The sequence below is a fragment of the Cygnus atratus genome, chromosome 2 (genome assembly GCF_013377495.2).
Source record: "Cygnus atratus isolate AKBS03 ecotype Queensland, Australia chromosome 2, CAtr_DNAZoo_HiC_assembly, whole genome shotgun sequence".
NCBI lineage: Eukaryota > Metazoa > Chordata > Aves > Anseriformes > Anatidae > Cygnus > Cygnus atratus.
This window is the reverse complement of record NC_066363.1, coordinates 68,358,089-68,378,146: the sequence shown is the minus strand read 5'-3', so window position 1 is coordinate 68,378,146 and position 20,058 is coordinate 68,358,089. Positions and strand designations below refer to the sequence as shown.

The window sequence follows — 20,058 nt, the reverse complement described above, 5'->3', positions numbered from 1 at the left end:
AAAATGTAAAATTGTTGTAATAGTCTCGTCTACCAAACTGACAAGAGAAATCCTATTCTTTTACGCCCTTACTGACATACTGCCCATAAGCTCTTCACATGGGATTAAAGAGGGATGAAAGCAGGGGACAAAGAGACGACAGAATGCAGCAGAGCCACAGAATCTGGTAATTTGTGTAAAGGTAGAACTACTGAATATTTTAAGCTCATTTTCACTTTTCCTGTGTTTCTGGTGTTTTTACTTTAGGCAACAGCAATAACCTTAAATGAATGTAGATATTCCGTTTTCAAAGGTAATTAATAATGGCAAAGTATCAGGGTGAAACAACAAGTATAAAATGCAAAATACGTAACACAGCAAGCCGAAGGGATTGCTCAAACTGTTCAACTGTTGTATCGGCCTTATGCGACAAGACTCAGCTCTAGTCACAAAATCAAGCCTGAAAAAGGCACACGGTGCCCAAACTAGAACTCAAACAACTGAATTGGCTGAGTTGGAAAAAAACAAAGCTGCTGAAGTGCTAAACAACGACAGAGCACACGCAACACGGTAAGGAGGAAAGTACAAGGGGAAGGAGGCTACAAGCCTTCATCGGAAAGGCCCCAAAGTGCGACCCCCAGAGGGCACTGCGCAGGCGAAAGGGGGAGGGACACTACGATAGTTGGGTGTCAGAAACCAGTAACATAAATCCTGCCCTGCCTTGGAAAAACGCGTGAATATGTTTATCACCGTACCACAAATAAGTCCTCGTTGTCTTGCTTAGGTGTACGCATTGGGTGGAATTATCCCTCGCTTACCCAGCGCTGTTAATAAAGAATACATGCTTCCTAATTCTCCAAAACGAGTCCTGGAAAGTTGCATCGCTTTATTGCATTTCAAGGGTTTCTGCTGTACCTGAATTACGTGTTAGCGAATACCTCTGAGCTGCACGCGAAGCCGGCTACAAAAATTAACAAAGAAACTCGAAAAGGCCAAATCCATAATAAAAGCAGCGAACGGGACGCGGCCCAGCGCGGCGGCAGGATGAGTAAGCCAGAGGCAGTGCCACCCACCTGCGCCCGGGAGCCGCAGGAGCCCCCGCAGCCGCGGGCAGAGCACGGCGCTGCGCACGGCGAGCGGGGCGCGGGGCCAGCCGCCAACTGCTGCCAACCGCCGCCGGGCCGCGCTGACGCGTCGCCGGGGCGACGCCGTGGCGCTGGGCGGGACCTGCCACCTCCGGGGAGGGAAGGGAAGGGAAGGGGAGGGGAGGGCAGGGGACGGAAGGGAGACCGGGCAGACCGGGCAGCGCGCGTGCGTGGCTGCAAGGGGTTGCAGTCGCAGGGTCGATAGTGCTGGGAGGGTTCTCCAAGATCATCTGGTCCAAACATTCCCCTACCGCCACCATCACCCACTATGTCCCTAAGTACCAGGCCCAGCCTTTCCTTGAACACCCCCAGGGAGGGTGATGCCACCTCCTCCCTGGGCAACCTGACTACTCTTTCTGAGAAGAAATGTCTCCTCATTTGCAACCTGAACCTCCCCTGGTGCAACTTGAGGCCATTCCCTCTAGTCCTATCACTAGTTACCTGTGAGAAGAGGCCGACCCCCAGCTCCCCACACCTTCCTTTCAGGTGGCTGTAGAGAGCAATAAGGTCTCACCTGAGCCTCCTCTTCTCCAGACTGAACAACCCCAGTTCCCTCAGCCGCTCCTCACAGGACTTGCATTCCAGGCCCTTCACCAGCTTCATAGCCCTTCTCTGGACACTCTCCAGGGCCTTGATGTCCTTCTTGTAGTGAGGGGCACAAAACTGAACACAGTGCTCGAGGTGTGGCCTCACAGAGCAGAATACAAGGGGACGATCACCTCCCTGGTCCTGCTGGCTACACTATTCCTGATACAAGCCAGGACGCTGTGGATTTCACTCCGTTCACCACCACGCTCTGGGCCCGGCTGTCCAGTCAGCTTTTAAGCCAGCAGAGTGTACCTGTCCAAACCATGGGCCTCCAGCTTCTCCAGAATACTATGAGAGACTGTGACTGTATCAAAGGCTTTGTTGAAGTCTAAGTAGACTACATCAACAGCCTTTCCCTCATCCACCAGGCAGGTCACCCAGTCGTAGAAGAAGATGAGGTTGGTCAGGCAGGACTTGCCTTTCATGAACCCATGCTGGCTGGGCCTGATCCCCCGGTGGTCCTGTATACATTGCGTGATTGCATTCAAGACGACCTGTTCCATCCCTTTTCTTGGCACCGAGGTCAGGCTGACAGGCCTGTAGTTGCCCGGTTCCTTCTTACGACCCTTCTTAGAGATGGGCATCGTATTAGCAAGTCTCCAGTCATCCAGGACCATTCTGCTGATAGCTGATGGAAAGTGGCCCAGCAATCACATCTGCCAGCTCCCTCAGCACCCTCAGGTGCATCCCATCTGGGCCCATAGACCTGTGGGTGTCTAGCTTGCCTAAATAACCTCTAACCCAGTCCTCTTCAACCAGGGGAAAGTCTTCCTCTCTCCACATTTTCTCTCTTGTTTCTGGGCTCAGTAGTGTGTGAGGGCTAGCCTTAGCAGTGAAGAATGAAGCTAAGAAGGCATTCAGTAACTCTGTTTTCTCTGTATCTGCCGTAACCAAGGCACCCACCTCATTTAGCAGCACACCCACATTTTCTTAAGATTTCATTTTGCTGCTGATGTATTTGAAGAAGCCCTTCTTGTTGTCCTTGATGTCTCTTGCTAAATTTCATTCTAACCAGGCCTTGGCCTTCCTCATTGCACGATTGAGCGCACCCTCAGTAAGTTTGCAGACAACACCAAGTTAGGTGCATGTGTTGATCTGCTCGAGGGTAGGAAGGCTCTGCAGGAAGATCTGGATAGGCTGGAACGATGGGCTGAGGCCAACTGTATGAAGCTCAACAAGGCCAAGTGCCGGGCCCTGCACCTGGGGCACAACAACCCCAAGCAGCACTACAGGCTGGGAGATGAGTGGTTGGAAAGCTGCCTGGCAGAGAAGGACCTGGGTGTATTGGTTGATAGTTGGCTGAATATGAGCCATCAGTGTGCTCAGGTGGCCAAGAAGGCCAACAGCATCCTGGCTTGTATAAGAAGCAGTGTGGCCAGCAGGTCTACGGAAGTGATAGTCCCCCTGTACTCGGCTCTGGTGAGGCCACACCTCGAGTACTGTGTTCAGTTTTGGGCCCCTCGCTACAAGAAGGACATCGAGGTGCTCGAGCTTGTCCAGTGAGGGGTCTGGAGAACAAGTCTTATGAGGAGCGGCTGAGGGAGCTGGGGTTGTTCAGCCTGGAGAAGAGGAGGCTCAGGGGTGACCTTGTCGCTCTCTATAGGTACCTTAAAGGAGGCTGTAGTGAGGTGGGGGTTGGTCTATTCTCCCACGTGCCTGGTGACAGGACAAAGGGGAATGGGCTAAAGTTGCGCCAGGGGAGGTTTAGTTTGGATATTAGGAAGAACTTCTTTACTGAAAGGGTTGTTAGGCATTGGAATGGGCTGTCCAGGGAAGCGGTTGAGTCACCATCCCTGGAGGTCTTTAAAAGACGTTTATATGTAGAGCTTAGTGATATGGTTTAGTTGGTTTAGTTGAGGACTTGTTAGTGTTAGGTCAGAGGTTGAACTAGATGATCTTGGAGGTCTCTTCCAACCTAGATGATTCTGTGATTCTGTGATCCACAGCTTCTCTGAGCAACGTGTTTCAGTGCCTCACTAACCTTACAGTGAAGAATTTCCTCCTAATGTCTAATCTAAATCTATCCTCTTTTAGTTTAAGACCATTTCCCCTTGTCCTATCATTTACCCAAGTAAAGAGTCTTTCTCCATGCAGTTTCTTAGTAGTCCTTTGTAACCAAAATTTCCCCAGTGTGTACAGAAGACACGATTAAAAAAAATGTGCATTTAGTGTCTGAGCCAAAGGGTAGTTTTGAGAGTGAGGTCTCACCTGAAGCTTTAAAGCTCAAAGCTTCCTATTCTTTAAATGCTTTTTGAGGTCAAGAAGAAGAGACAACACGGTAACTACAAGGGATACTGTGGAGGGAGAGGCAGAGAAATAGTGTAGAAGTTCAGATTTGCTCAGCTTCACCAGGCTGTCAGCAGAAAAGGGAAGCTGTCCCAGTTACACCTTTTTTCTCCTGTTTGTCACTGGCCAGGGTGGTGACAAGGTGCTGGGTCAAGCACCGCTGACAGATGAATTGCTTCTGCCTTTAGTCAGCTGTGCGGAACAGGAGGCTGTGGGAAGCAGCACTTTGGAGCCCAGAGGACTCAGCAACTCGAACAGTTTGTTGAAATGACAGCACAAGGATTAATATATATATATATTTTTTTTTTCCCTGAAACAGAATATGTCCATTTCCTTTACTGAAGTAAAAACATCAGAGGTGCCTCCTGGGTACAACGAAGCGCAAAGATGAGACCTGGACGTGGGAAGCGTTAAAGCAGCATCACCCCACGGGCAGAACTTGGGCCATGGTTCAGTGACATCAGCTGTGTTTTGCAAAGCGTTCTCACTTCTCTGCGGGGACATAAGCGCGTGGGCATAGCTAATTTTCTGAGTTTGATCTCATACCAGGGATTACCTGCTGTTTCACAAAGCTGCTCTTCTGCTTGCTTCTGCATTGTGGGAAAAAAAAAAAAAAAGGAGAAAAAAAAAAAGCTCTCAAAATAAGAAACATGAGTGTGTTTTTTTCTTCTACTTGAAATAAACTCCAAATAGTGGGACATAGAGGATGGGAGTGGTGAGGCAGTGCTGGGAAGCAACCAAAAGGCAAGGCTGATGTTTAAATAATTTCAATACTACTTCTGCAGAGGCGCAGCAATTGAGTAAATTCTGTTAGTGGTGCCCTGCACCTGCTGATTGCCAGTGCTTTCTGTAACACTCCCTGATGCACAGAGGCAGGAAGGCTGCACTGTAGTTATGACAAACTGCAACATGCTTCAGAGCTATATGGCAAGCACTGCAGCCCAGTCAGTTAACCCCTCATTTTGTCACAAAGGCATTAAGAGAGGTGCTGGGCTTTGCTCTTTCTGTGAAGCAGGAAAACGAAGGAAAGCCATCAGGCTGGAATGGCAGGGGTGTTTGCGAGTCCTGCAGAAGGACCTCTGAGAAGATCCTGGTGCACCTGCTTGCCTGCTCATTTTACACAACAAGATTAGCAGACCCGCTACTAATTTTCTGTTGAAAGAACCCTCTTTGGCTGCGGCCCATAAAGGTATCAATGCTTTGCTGAAATGCCAGCATAAGCACCTGAAACCAGCTTCTCACAACTGGCAGTACAACAAGTGACAGCAGGTATGTAGAAGTTAGTAGGGATTGTGTGAACTTTATTTGGTTGCTATTGCTTTGAATGAGTTTGATCCAAACGAGCAACATTTCTTTGTGATGTTTATTCACACCTGTATCATCCCACTGATCTCTGTCTTGCATGTGGGCTCTTGCAAGCTCATGGAGCTGTCATGTTGAAATGTGCTCTCCATTTTGCACAATCCTAACCATAGCACTACATAAACAGCGACTGATCTGCCCTTCGTTTGTTCAAGAGCGATAGCCAGATACTTACTTTATGCGGCTAGAAGACCTCAGGCAGTTGTCCAGACACGGGACAACACCATACATTGCTTTTGTTAGTTCTCAGGCAGATGGGTTTTAACACACCTGGACTAACTTTTCACCCTGTGTCTTGGGAGGAACAACCCAATGCTGAAGGTCTCAGTTGTCCGCTTTTTCTGCGTGACCGACACTGAGAACAATAGGAGTGGCACAAAACGTGTAATTCATCTCTTTGGAAGGCCTCCTGCACCTCCAGAAGTGCACTGCGTCTCCTGCTAAATGCTCTGTCTCAAGAGCTGTGATTCACCTTTGTGAATGGGAGTAGCTCAGGTGGATTAGATAACTCAAAAAGACTAAAAAACAAAGCAAAACAAGCAAACAACATGAAAAAAAATCCAGACACCTCCCTCCACTCCCCCCCCCCCAAAAAAAAAAAAAAGTAAAAAGTAGGCTTAGAAATCATATTCTGCTCTGCTGCATCATCACTGTCTCCAGAGAAGCCCTGGTTCCCACCTGTAGAGCTCAGAGGAACACTTGCATCTGTCCGCAGAGATCATGAAGACCTCCCCATTGGGTGTCCCAGAGGAGGAGAGACACCAGTGAGCTCAGCAGACCCAAGATGCTGGGCTGCCAGGCTCTGTCCCCCTGGCAGGACCTGCTGCTGAGGGCAGGGGCTAGCAGAAGAGGGGACCAGGTGGCAATGCCCACATACAGGTGCCCACATCAGGTCCGTGACACATGGCCACGCCTGGCAGGTACACGTGTTGAGAAACATCATCAAGAAGCCTCTTGTCTCTGGAAGGGATCCATTCAACACACTTGTGCTTTTAAACCTTGCCATTAAAAGGCTGCTTTTTTGAGTAAAAAGGGCATCCTCAGCCTGGGGACAGCTGGTGCTCCGCCTCAGTAGGGCCCTTGTTGTCCATACAAAGCCGGAGCCACAGGTGGCTGAGCTCTGAAAGCACATTTTTTCCACTCCTCAGCTTTGCTGTGACAACTGGAATTTGTTAAGTGAGGATGCCTGCCGTGGCACAGGATGCGGGTGGCCCATACACTCCTCTCTTGTGCTCAAGGAAGGGCCAGAAACCCCATCTGAATGGTACGATGAATGGAAAAGCAGCTACTCAAGGACCGAAGGGAGCACATCTTTCTTCAACGATGCTGCTTTGCTTGGGAAGCAGACTTTTAAAGATAATTCTGCAGCTATATAAAACAGCAAAGAGGCGTTTGATTTCAGCTTTTTTTGTGTGTGTACGGAAGCTAACATTGCTTTCAAATTGCTATATTTTGGAGAGAAAACTATGTGCTGCACTAGATTGTATCCATCTGATCTTTTAACCACAAAGGGTATTGAACAGACAGGTTGTTGCAGATGCTTGTGCACAAAAGGCAGTGGTGTCGGTGTAGAGAAAGGCTGCAATAACCTTCAGGGATTTTTTATTTGCTCAAGTGGATGTGATGAGGTAATTGCTACCCTGTCTTTGTACCGTGTTAAACAGTTGTTGTGTTTACTAGACAGGAATCCACATCCAAAAAGTAGCATCCTAACACAGGTGGTACATCAGTTGAGAAAATGCAGCCAAGTTCTGCTTAAAAGGAAGCATTTCAAGAGCATAGCATAACAATTTAAGCATATGGGTACAGCAACAAACTTTATACCAGTATATTAACAGCACAAAATCCCCACAGCCTATCCTAGCATTTTAACACATTCAAAGCATAAGTTGCAGTGGTCTAATTTCTCCAAAATCAATACAAAATGGAGCAGCTTACATCTTTGTTTAAGATTTTCATGAAGTTTGGGATCTGCTGTGAATATTATCTCATCTTTTTTAGTCAATTTGCCTCACTTTATTTTTTTTCTCCTTGTAAGTTTAGAAGGCTTTATATCTTAATTTTTGTTCTACAGCCCAAATGACTCAATATATTTTGGAGTACAGAAGAAAAATCTCAGTTCTGTGTACAGGGATAGCATTATATACTTATAAACTCAAACTTTGGCTCAGCCTTTCTGGGTGGTAACTTGTTATTTTCTTAGCTTAGTATGTGGGCTAATTACCAAACTGATGTTGCTCACCTGAATCTGTTCTTTTTCTGTAATCTGAAGCACCTGGAAGAACTGCCATAAAATTTTAAAAGAGCCCAGTGAGATAGACAGCAAATACATTAGAAGTCAACGCAAGTTTGACACAGATACATTAATTTAGTCTTTTGATAAATTCTAGTTGCAAGAGGCTTGAATTTTCAAAATGCTGAACAACCACCCACTACTGAAACAGGATGCTGTTCACTGAATTCCTGTGGGAATCAATTTCAAGTGTCAGACTGCATATATTGTTTTCATAAAAATACAAAGTTAAAGAAAGAAATACTTATTATGTGTGACTTTTTTAAAAACCCAAGAGTTTGTACACCATGCTTTACAAATAAGATTTGGTTACTGGTTTATGACAGCACTACAAGGTTCTGCATGTCGAAGCCAACTAGCCAGTTGCTCATGTTAGTTTATGTTATCTTGTTTTTAAATGCATATTTATTAAAAGCACACAGTAGCAGGCTGTTACTTAAAACATAGCCAACGCATAATAAAAACATATTTTTCCAAAATATATGAGCATCCAAAAAGTTAAAATGCTTGGTAACTAATATTAATAATAAATGCTGTCACCCTGACTAAACCCCAGTCTACATAGCTTTCTTGCTAGGCATACATTGTTTAGGTATGGTTTTCGTTACACAGCACTAGACAGCTTCCAAAATGCATAATATTTAAACAAGCAGTATTTATTTTGGGCCTATTGGAGAATGAATTCAGTTATCTGAGAATCTGGGGATGCAACTTTTTTGTTTAGCTCAGGGTTTCTGGAAATTGTTTTTTGGCCTCTCATTTTGTCAGTTGCTTCATTCCCAGTAGACCACCACTGTCATGGGAGGTTGATTGCAGAGAGGAAAAAAAAATGCTAGGAGAAATCCGTTGGAGGAAAGAAAGACCTAATGGTGAGGCAGAGAGAAGAAAGGTAACCAGGAAGGTGCATTCACATTAGCCTGCTGCTGTCAAACAAAAAAGCAGCTTCCATGAAGTTTTATCATTTCTTTTTTCAGAAAAAGACAATTAGTCCTTCTATTCATCAGGAATGTGGCAGGTGAATGGATCATTCAGGTGGATTATCCTGCAAGTTGTCTTACCATCTCTTCTTTCCATTGACCGCAATCTACACCACCTCCATCATCATCTTTTCCTATCCCCTGGGGAGCGTTTTCTTTTTACAGCTGGAGCACCGCACCACTCCAAGCCTGCAGCCTCAGGCAGGAGTGGTGGCTGTAAGCAAATCGCAGCCTCCAGCAGAGGCCATTTGCTTCCACAGGTGCCGTGCCTCCTCACAAACTTCACCTGTTTGGAGCTGGACATCTCATACCATTTTAATGGTACACATATTGAAATTTTGTGGGCAGTATGCTTCACTCAGTGCCAGAAAGGCAATTCTGGGGGATAAGTTGTTGCAACACACTGCTTCCTCACTTCTCCTCAATTCCCAAGCCATGCATACGGTCAGTGCAGTCACGCATTTATTTCCCAGTTTGAGTTAATCATTCTGATGTCATTTAGGCAGCGTTTAGCCAATATTCAGCACTTTCCAACCTTAAGTCCTGTCCTTCATGCTCAGCATAGCTGTTCCCCAGTGGTAGCCCATACCGATAGGTCTCCACGCTCTCAGCTGGTTCAGCCTTTGCAGGGATTGCATCATGCTGGTAGAGCAACGCTGACTTGATCATCCCAAAATCTTCCTGATTCTTCATCCCTGAATAGATAGCACCCGAAACGTTTTCAGCCACGTGGGTATAGCTCTGAAGGTTGTTCATATCGCAGAGGTTGTTGCTGCATTTCAGCGCAGATGGCTTGTAGGCCCGGTAGGACACTTTTGTGGTAGTCGTGATGACGGTTTGTAACGGTGGGGCTAAGGGAGAGGGGCTGGTACCATACCTGCTGGGGTACTCACCACAATAATAAGGGTGGTTAGCCCTTGTTTGCATCTGACCATAGTCGCTCCTTTCTCTGTCGGCAGTTTTCCCCTGAACTGGTTTCAATCCATAAAGCCTACCAGTACTATCAAAGATCTTGTCATTGCTGGCCAAAGAACTATAGTGAGATCCATTCAAATTGATGGGGTCAGCATCAGTGGGAGGATTTGTTGGATCTTTGTAAAATGATGGGTAAGGACTGGAGCTTATAAAAGTAGGAACTCCAAACTCATAGCTGCACGGTCTGGACACATAGATCCTTGGATTGGGGCACTTCTGGTATGGCGATAGCTGGTCCTCTTGGAAGCTGGCTGAGTCATAAGGTGCTTTGTAGAGGTCAGCGTTTTGTGGCCAGGGGTAAGACTGAGTTGGAATTGAAAAACTGGTGTCTGTGATGATGCTGACTCTTTCTGGGCCATCCATGCAGGGCAGATTCTGCATGTTATTGACGTAACCACTGCTATCATGGTATCTTCCCACCTGGAAAGGACGAGATCTTTGAGATTTGGGAATGGATACCGCCCACATACACATCCTGACACTTGCACTATTACTCATTTCAGTCCCAAGCAAACAGCTGTAGCATGGTATAAAGCTTTGTTTTGCCTTGGGCTTCCCAGTATTCACCTCTGACACCTCTCTAATTGACTGAAAACCTTGACTTACCTCTGAGTTTAGAGGTCTCTTTTTCTGGGACTGGTGAGAAGAGGATATTTGCTTCTTAATTGCACTTCGCCTTGCCTCTGCCTCCAATTTACTCTCTGGCCTAGGGTGGTCATGGACTCCTTTAGCCTAAATAAGGATAATCAAAGAACTAGATGCAAACTGGAAGGAGGCAAGAGAAAAGAAAATGCAGTAGAAGAATGAGAGAGAGAGAGAGACACAGCATAACCTGTGGCCTGGCACAAGAGAGCACAGAGAAGAATCTAAAGAACAAGGGGGGATTAAATTTTAAAAATAAAGCCCAGTTGTGACCTGCAGGTAGACAGAAGTAAGAAGTGAGGGAGGAGAAGTCAGTGATGACTGCAGAGCTGCAAGGCTTGGTGATGAAAAAGCAAAGCTGCTACCCACATCTATGACATTCAGGAACAGCTGGTCAGAACCAAGGGGGTGGGGGATGCACTACAAATTTAGTTTAGTTGGTTGACTGAACTCCATGATCCTAGTTCTGCATTATAACACCCACCACTAAAATGGCAACAGGTTTTAAAGAGGTTTCACACTAACGGATGACAAATATTATTTACTTTGAAAATGATAACCACATTTTGGAAATCTATACCCAGGAAAGCCATCCAGAGATGGTCTGCTATTGAAGCTGCTGCGGATACACAAACTTATGTATGCAAAACTATATTCACATATGACAAAACAACATATGCTACATGTACTTACCCATTACACTTTCCAACGTGGACTTTCAGGCAGTCCCTAATACAAACTGGAAAACTTAAAACTATTTTAAAAATGATATCCTCTATCAAATGCAAATTCCAAGTGAGAATTTATCAACAATTTTTATCAAAATCTTTTCAGGTTTTGCATTTTTATGATGCAATGTCTGAATAATAACAATTATAAATAACACATGAGAATTAGGGAATGTGGCCAATTTGCTTCCATTTACTGATAGGAAAAACAGAGTTCACTGGAGTCTGGGTAGGAAAAAAAGTGCCAAATCCAGCAGAGAATGTAAGCTCAAAACAGAAGGGTTTGGTGAAATTTTTGTCCTAGTACTGCTAAAAAACAAACAAAAAAAAGAACACAGAAACATCATCACAAAGTTTCAAAACCACCTTCTAAATACCCTTTTTCTGGTGAGCTTGAAAACCTTTTAGAATTCAAAGGGTTTTTTTTCATATGTAGTGGAATTTTTGTTTGAAGTTATGTAGTTTAAATGATGCTTTCATTTCCCCATTTATTTATCTTAGTAGGAAATAAATCTTAGGTCCTTGGTGAGATTCAGTCAGCAGACGTGCTAAGGTGCAGGACAAGCTTTGTTCATATCTGTTTACTATAAACAAGAGAACTTTAGACCTCTATAATGATGTTACAGCTAAGATGGAAAAAAGTTACCCCTCAAGTACTGCTTTTTTAAAAGACAGGCAAGCGTTACTGCTTTATGTGTTATGGCCAGGTTTGTAACACAGAGGAATCCAGGCACGGCACCGAACTCCTCTGTACTCACCATGCTCAGTGGTACACACACACACAAAGAGGAAAAAAAAAGAGAGAAAAAAGGAAATCTTTCTGGATATGGATATCATTTATGTGCTTGTCTGTGCACATGCATATGTGTGCTTTATACCTGGAAAAATATTGCTTTGCCATCCAGCCTCCAGAAGTTAGTGACCGGATAGCCACTGTGCCCTCGGCAAGGAATGAGCTCAAGGGCCGCGTTGCAGTTTGGACAGGCTTTCTCTGCAAAAACAGATCGAGAAACTTCTGAAAAACACTTGTTCAAGGCGAGGGTGCGATCAGAGAGTGAATGGAGCACAAGAGCAATAGGACAAGTCCTTCACTGAAATTCAGATTGAGATATGATATTCCAGTAAATGGGACGCAGACTACCGAGCAGAATTGAATAGTGCAGACTAGAGCTGCATGGGTGATATAAGCTAATGACTGAAAGGACGGTAGGTCCATTTGCCTGTAGCTATTTGCAGGCAGATGTTGACAGAATTTGGAACTAATTTGCTCACACTTCTTGCAACACCACCTTAGTCTGCATGCCAGAAAACAACCTGGCCTCTGTTTAGAAGTCAGCCAGCCCCAGCTGACGGAAGGGGGGTCCCCAGGCACCCTGTCCCACCCCGAGCCCCCCTCACTTTGCTGCTTCTGTCGAGCCTTGTCACATATGGCAGGGCGCAACTGCAGCCTGGCACCGCCGGGCAGGGCGCAGCTCCTGGCGCACACCACCACCCCCAGACAGGATTTCTTGAGGATCTGGCAGTTGTGGTTGTTGGTGTTGCGCATGGCCCAGCCACTGAGGTGCCTCTGTGCGTTCTTCTCCTCGCTGGAGTAGATGAGGCGCACGTAGCCATCCGGCCAATCCTGGAAGGCATCAAAGTGCTTGGACTCCTGCAGCAGGGAGAGCAAAAGGACGGGGTATCGCAACACGAGGTTGTCATCCCATTGTAAAACGCACAGCAGGAGAGGGAAGGCTCTTTCTGTGACCTCTCATGCAGCAAAAGCCAGAAGCAGCAGAAAATGTTTTTGGAAGAACAGCATATTCAGAAACAGTCTGTGAAAGGGGAAAGGCAGCCTGGGCTTCTGTGTCATGAAGGAAAGTCAGGCCTCCTTCCCCTTTGGAATCACCATTGGTAATAAGAAGGTCTGTTGTCACCAATGCCTCTTTGCTGTAAGGTGGCCCAGATGTAGGACATCAGCCTTGCTACGAGCACCTGTGGGCTGCCCCACACACCTGTGCCCACACAGGACAGCAGCTGCCCTGCTTCTGCTTGCTATTAAGTTCTCACCATGGGGCCATACACCCGCAGGCTGGAAACTAGAAGTTTTAGCTAAGCAACAGTTGCTTGCAGTGCATCTAATGCAAGATGAACAGGACTCTTGCAAAACAAACAAAAAAAAACAATGCAAAACATGCAACTCTGTACATTGCAGTAGATGCGTGGTGGTCCAGAGAAAGACCGTTTCCATTTGGGATGTCACTGGCTTTCCAGCATTCCTTACCAAAATGTGATTAGCAGAACAATGAAAGAATGACTGAGATTTTGAACTCCAAATATTTTACAGTGCAAATAGAATTCCCACAATGCACATTTAATATATATATACACTACATGCGAGCAATCCCAGTGAATTCAGGGATTTACAGAGCATTTACATCCAGCATTTACAGAGTTAATCATTTCTGTAATTGCATGAGATGTGCAAAATTAAATACATTGCAAGATGAAAATTGCTTGGGTTAAAAATACATTTGGAGCTCACAAACCGAGGAAAAAAGTGGATGTTCATTGACAAATCTATTAATCAGACACATCAGCAGACAGATGCAATATTCAGATGGTTTAAATTATAGTGGAAAAAGATCGATCTGAGCTTCCTTTGGCATACCTTTAAATGGGGAACGAGGGAGAAGGAAGCTAGTCTAACAGCAAGGACTGCTTTAGGAGTTCATACACAGCTGCCTGAGGTTTTGCATTAAATCCCTGCCTTTATTTCAGGCCATCAGCAGAACCCCTCAAGAACCCTATAACTGCCCTGGGAGAGATTTTGCAAGGCAAGAGCTGGGCTTGGTAGGAAGCAGTACTGAGGAACTAAAGGGACTGTAAAACATAACTCACTGGGAGGGCAGAGCCATCCTGAGGGCTTCAGGCCCTGGGGGAAAACCCCAACAGCATCCTGACCCCATCACAGACATCACAACAGCATCACAGGGGGGTTCCCCAGTTTCCTGCTGACTTCCTGTGCCAGTGACCCCCCCGCATCCCCCTCTACCCGGTACCTGCGGCAGTTTGGGGTCGTTGATGTCCCAGGTAAGCTTCATGCTGGAGGAGGGGACAGCGGCAGGTGGCAGCTCCCGTTTTTATGCTCCCGGGGCGTCCCTGCCTGGCCCCGCTCGAGCGGCAGGGGGCTGGCCCTGGAGGGGACTCCTGTGGGGAGGGGGGCTCCCAGCTTCTGCACCAGGTGAGGGCTGCTTGCTCTGCATCCCCCCGTATGCTCAGACTGGTTCGGGGTTGTGCTGCACCTGCTGAAGGTGGTTTTTTTTTTTTTTTTTTTTTGGGGGGGGGGGGGGGGAGCAGTAGTTGACATGCCTTCTGGTTTTGGGGATTTTCCCAAAAAGTTTGTTTTCAGCTCCCAGGATTAGAAAAGAGTTTGTGACATAATGCTATAGGGACTTGGAGTGCTCTGTGTACCTGCAATCCTTTAAACACTCCTACCTGGCCTCAAGGGTTTTCTCCTTCCCTTCCATCCCACTGGTGCCAGGCAGCCTATGTGTGGGTAGGTGGGGGGCACCATGGAGCCCATTGCACCAGGGCTGGGGGACACCACTGCTTCGGAAGCATGGGGTGTTCATGAAACTTTGTTTGGGGGATGAGGGAGGGTAGGTAGAACATCCTCAATTTTTGAGCAGAAAAAGTGTTAGTTTTTTCTTATTACGTTTTCTCTTTCCTTTTAAAGGAAGAAGAAAGTGAAAAATGGGGTAAAGAAATGGATGACATGGCAGCTAGAGCAGAAGACTATGTAAATACCTTTTAAATACATCCCTGCTTCTGTTTTACAAATTCCAGAGAATATCCAAGTTGGAAGGGACCCAAATGTATATACCTATATATATATATTTATTTAAAGGTGCATTCTTGAATGTATGTAGCAGGATCTAGGATTTTTAGTCGTTTAACGTAACGTTGCAAGTGAAGCCAAGACCACTGCCTTTTCCTTAGTAAACATGTAAAAATTTTTGCAGGAGCAGTGGGATGGGGTAAGAGTGACGTACTGCTACCTGTGCCAAAGGAGTTGCTCGTTTGCTTCCTCAGAATCCTTTAAATAACTCAGTAGTGAAGCTCCTGCAATCCCCTGTCTCTTCTGGAGATTAAGACAAATGTTTCACCTTCAGGTGTAACAGTGAAATGAAAGTAGGGAAACAAGCCAAGTAAGTATAGATGAAGCCATCAACCCCCCCCCAGCTTTTAGAGTAGCATGGTGAGTGTTTTCTTGTAATCAGCACTGCAATGATTCAAATGCCTGCCTGTTTTAGCCTCTGTGGTGTTTGCTTCCCCTCCCTCCACAGCTTGAATCGCTTCTCACTGATGCTTTCAAGGGGAAGGGATTTCAGAAAATAAGTGATCTGCTTCAAGAGAGAGGAATGGAGCCTCTCCAGAAATACAGCGAGTCTGTCTTTGTCCAGCTGGACAAAGCACTGCGAAAGGTGAGTACCTTAACTGATCTTAAATGTCCTGGTGCCTGCCTTTGTCACCCATGGCATCAGGCCAGCCAAGCGTGGCACTATGTCTTTCTTCAGGAGCTGGACAAGAATGAATTCCACAATGTCTCCCTGCTGCTGAAGTGTGTGCAGCTCTACTTGAAAAGCGATCTTCAACAGGGGATGAGTTTGTTCATCGAGCAAGGACTGGTAGACAAGATGAGTATAATGCCTATATAAATTACTAAGGTGACTTAGGGTTGCTTGCATCAGGAAAAGACCCTGAAGGAAGTGAGTACTAGAGTATGGCTTGTAAAGGTAAATTTTTCTCTTTTTAAATAAATATATTTCTTGAGCTGAGCAGGGGTAGGAGGGTGAGTTCACTTTCTTTGCACTGCTTTCAGTGCAGAAGCTAACATCATTGTTGCACCTATGTTTTTAAGCTGATGAGGGAGGCAGAGGATGAGGAGTTTAGATGAGTGGTTTTTGTCAAACAATATAAATACAGTCTAAATTCATTTTAAGTAGCAAAATGTTTATAGTAATAGAATTGATGAGCAATTTCAGCTTTTAAAATTATAAAAGCTAACATACACTTTAAGTAGGTCCCCTTTCAGATATAGTGCAACAGGCTCATTTAATCTGCAATTGTATTTCATCTTCTAACCAGCACAACACTGAGTTCAGCTGGCATTAGTTGTAGTAATGCACTTGTGTCTAAGCTGAATAATGCCTGTATCTAATGTGGTTTGGAGAGAAGAGTTTGCACTTGCTCTCTGTGTGTCAAGGAGTCCTCAGCCCAATGTGTCTTAATGATGCTTTTCAGGGATATAGGTGATCAAAATTCTTTTCTGGAGACATTATTAACAAAGTCTTGCCTGTCTAAGCTCTGCACCTCAGGTATAGATCTGTAGGTAGCCATAGGTGTGTGATGCTGTGTAGTATATTGAATAGTGTGCATTCATATAATAACGCTGCAAAAGTTTGGGAAATGTTTGTTTTAAGCATTAATTCACTTTGGAAACTTCAGGAGGAGGTCAGTTCATAGTAGCTACAATGTATCATGACAAGGAGGTCCTGGGCACCAAGGATGGGTGCCTTGAGACCAGAAAGAGGGAAAAAAAATGGGACTGGGGAGGGAAGGGGGGAGGATTAGTGCTGCAAGGGCAGCAGCTGGTGTAGCCTGCTAGCAAAACTTAAGCTCCTTTGTGCAATGTGGCTTTTAACACAGTATGGGGCCTGTGAAGTGCAGAGATTGAAAACATTCCTGTGTGTGAGGTTTGCTGCGGATGTGTCTAGTTTAAGTATTATTACCTCTTCTTGCGAGATTTTAACTGATTTTTTTTTTTTTTTCCTTTTACCTGGTATCCTGGTTTGAAAGAACAAGAGGGTTTGTGATCCTCATTGATCCAAATGAAAATCATTTTTTGATGGCACTTCTTGAAGACTTCTTTGACTCTGCATTGGTATGTACATGTATGGGGGGAGTAGAAGGACTGCTGTTGTTATATAAGGTAGCCATCATTCACAAATAGTTTTCTATTTAAAAAATAATTACATAGGTCTTGCATTCTAGGATTCAGCCAACTGCTTGTTTTTGCAGGAAAAGGGGGGAAGAAATTCAGATGCATTTCTCAAACAAAACTTGAGAATTGAAGCCCTTCTTTAAAAGCATGAGTTACTGGCACTGAGCTGCACCTCAGGTGCAAATGTTTTTACAAGATGGCCCTGGTTATTTGTGCCTGCAGTGTTTGAAAAGACTGACTTTATTTTAAAGGCTAATCAGAGCTACTTGCTGTTATCACTTATCTATTTATTGTCAATGTTTTTAACTTGAAAGGTATCAGAGGCCTAGGAATGTGAATGCTGTGATTGGAAGAATGCTTTTAGCATCTTCCCACAAGCTGTTCCCCAGTTTTTGCTGTCTATAGTGCTATAAAGTTTTTTGGGGGTATGTGCAATCATATGTCCAACTGGATGTGTGTGCTTACTGGAACTGTGTGTACTTTGAGCGTAAGAACTTGAGTGCTTGTGACACATTAACAGTTCATGATTGCAGTCTACTTTTTAGGACACTATAGAAGATTTTGAGCAAAATCAGGTTTTCTTGTTCCTCTACTAACTGCATTGAAATTACCAGAATGACAAATAATTTATGGAGTCTGAGTTTGATTCCTTTGTCCTATTAACAACTTCTTTAAGCTTTCACTGTGGATGATGAGGTGGTTGTTGTATTATTTTCCTCCAAGGGACTTTACTGCTCTCCAAATATCTCCTGTTACAACACTTTTACTGTAGCATGTAAACACAAATTGTTTGCACAGGCCCATGTACGCACCAAAAGCAGCAGGCGGGTGCCTGGGTGTGGGTTTTGCAGGAAATCTGAGGGTGCTGCTGAAATGCCTGGAGGAAGCGGGTGCCTCTCCTTTGTGCTCCCTGTGCAGTGCCAGCATGTACGATGTGGGGTGACAGTGTGTGACACCTGTCTCAGGTGGTGCTGCTTTTCTGGATGTGTGTGCTGTAATGTTTGGGGTTATTTTAGTTAGCCCCTGAATGCTGTGGCAGTAGGGGCATAAACACCTAAGCACTTTGCTGCTATTCTTGGGTCGTTGTGTGTTAACAAAGACATCCTTTTTCCATTAGGTGATATGCAAATGCAGTAATGAAGGTCAGTATTATTATTTTGTTTTTTCTATTCCTAGACCTCCTGAATTTCAGTCTTGGGAGCACACTTCTTAATTCTGCCTGAACTCTATCCCCTCTCTTCTCTCCTCCCTGCAATATTTTCTTTAAAGCCTCCTGATAAATTTTTCCTTCAGTTCATTTTCCTTAACAACATTTGCATTATGGAACAAAACATCTTACTATTTCTCTTTATTTTTGATAGGCTTAAAAAAAAAAGCTAGCTGTGGTATCTTGTTTAAATATACTTGTTAGCATCAAGTATTACAATTGGTCAGAATAAGCAGTGCTACTGAAAGGGTGTCAGCCTGGTCAAGCAGCTCCTGCACGTCTCCTCGTAGTGCCTTCAGGCACCATTCCCTTGCCGAAGGTGACCACCTCCACAGGCCAGCATGGTAGCTGGGCACCCTGAAGTCCACCCAAGAGCAGAGGACTTCAGCCCATTGCCTCCCTAGAGGTGTGCAGTACAGGGTCTGCAGGCATGTGCTGAAGCAAGCTGCTGCTGCCGTTGTTCAGGGTGCTGCTGCCTTGCAGTTGAGAAATGGGCTAAGTGCTGCTACAGTCCTATGTGCTCTTTGCTGCTGAGATGGTAGCTCCTTTGTTAGAGGGGATACCTCTCCTGCCTTCATTTTGGAGCCAAGATGTTATGGCCATAGCTGCTTTTCCCTTAGGCTAGGGAAGCAGGCACTGCCAGAGAGCAAGATCTGTGTGCCCAGGGACCTGGCTTCACAAGTCAGGTGAGAATGAAGCTTTGCACTGTGCACCAGGTAGCTTGAGCTTATTCATCCCTGCCCCACGTTTGAGTGGAAGTAGAACGGGCACCAGATTGTTCTGGCTAACACAATTGCAGTTTGCTCTGTTGGCTTCTCAAAAATCTGTGTATTGCTTGTTTTATTTGTTGTCGTTAGTTAAGTAGCTTCTCCCTTCTATGTCTATTTAAATAGCTACCCAAGTCTGCAGTTAAAGTACCTGGAGTTATTTTTGCAGAGAAGTCACCAGGACCCTTCTCTGTCTGGGACTAGGTGATTGCAAGTTTTGGTTACAGCTGAGTGCACAGCTGGGATGTTTTTACTCCTTCAACACCAGAAAGTCTAGTTGTTTCACCTATCTTTTATCCAGAGATAAGCTCATTGCTAGTAGTAACCTTGCAAGCTCTCTTCATAGGGAAGAAACAACTGGTGAATTTATTTCTGCCTGAGCTAGGGCATCTTGTGACAGAAGCAAGCATTTGCTGCGCTCTGCGGCTGGAGGTAAGGCTCATGCTCAGGTAAGAAAATGTAGATGCGCCCACACGCAAGGGTGTGTGAGTAAATAAGGTGAAGTATATTAAGTTGGCTTCTTTCCTCCCTGTTCTGCCGTCTTCCTTTTCTGGGGGGAAAGGCTTTGAGGACTCTCAACTCTATACTAGACAGCGTCCCACGTGAGGAGAGGAAGAAATTCCCCTTGTCTGAAGAGATGTGCTCCCTTACGTAAGTGTTTTCTCCAACAATCCCTGTCTCAGGGAAAGAAGTGTTTATTTGCTGGGGCAATTGACTTCCCAGCTCTGGGGCTGTAGCACTTGTTCAGTTGAGCAGCGTTCGCTGCTTGCATGGGCACAGATGGAGTTACAGGTCTCTCCCTTGTATTTTACATGCGATTGTTGGTATCAGTTGATAATGTATTAAGAAGTGTTATGTTAAGCTTACGTTAGGGTTTTACTTCCACTTTAACATATTGAATTATGTTGTTTCAGGAATGACCTTGCACAAACGATACTGGAGGTTGGTGGTAAGGACTACTGAGTGGATATTCTTATGAAGCTAGGGTTTGTTTGGCTTTACTTCATCTGCTTATTTAATACAGATGAATTATAATTTAATTTACTTCCTTGTAGGTAGTTGATTCTTGGGGGTGAACAATCAGATGGTACTTTAAGAAAATCTTCATCAAAAGTTGTTAGAT

General features: G+C 45.2%; 1 protein-coding gene across 1 annotated transcript; it reads right to left on the bottom strand.

Moving 5' to 3' along the window:
- Positions 1-9,128: 9,128 nt before the first annotated feature.
- GCM2 (glial cells missing transcription factor 2) lies at positions 9,129-14,058 on the bottom strand. Its single transcript, XM_035560353.1, has 5 exons — positions 14,017-14,058; positions 12,374-12,626; positions 11,854-11,966; positions 10,212-10,337; positions 9,129-10,025 (listed from the first exon to the last, which is right to left on the bottom strand). Exons 1-5 carry the CDS (start codon positions 14,056-14,058, stop codon positions 9,129-9,131), a joined length of 1,431 nt encoding a protein of 476 aa, XP_035416246.1.
- Between the last annotated feature and the right edge of the window lie 6,000 nt (positions 14,059-20,058).

Bases quoted from the DNA above. Each gene is read 5' to 3' on its own strand.
- GCM2 (XM_035560353.1), bottom strand. From the start codon at position 14,058: ATGAAGCTTACCTGGGACATCAACGACCCCAAACTGCCGCAG. The intron at 12,627-14,016 runs GTACCGGGTAGA...TCCCTGCTGCAG, and splicing joins ACGACCCCAAACTGCCGCAG to GAGTCCAAGCACTTTGATGC. The intron at 11,967-12,373 runs GTGAGGGGGGCT...CTGTTTTTGCAG, and splicing joins GGCTCGACAGAAGCAGCAAA to AGAAAGCCTGTCCAAACTGC.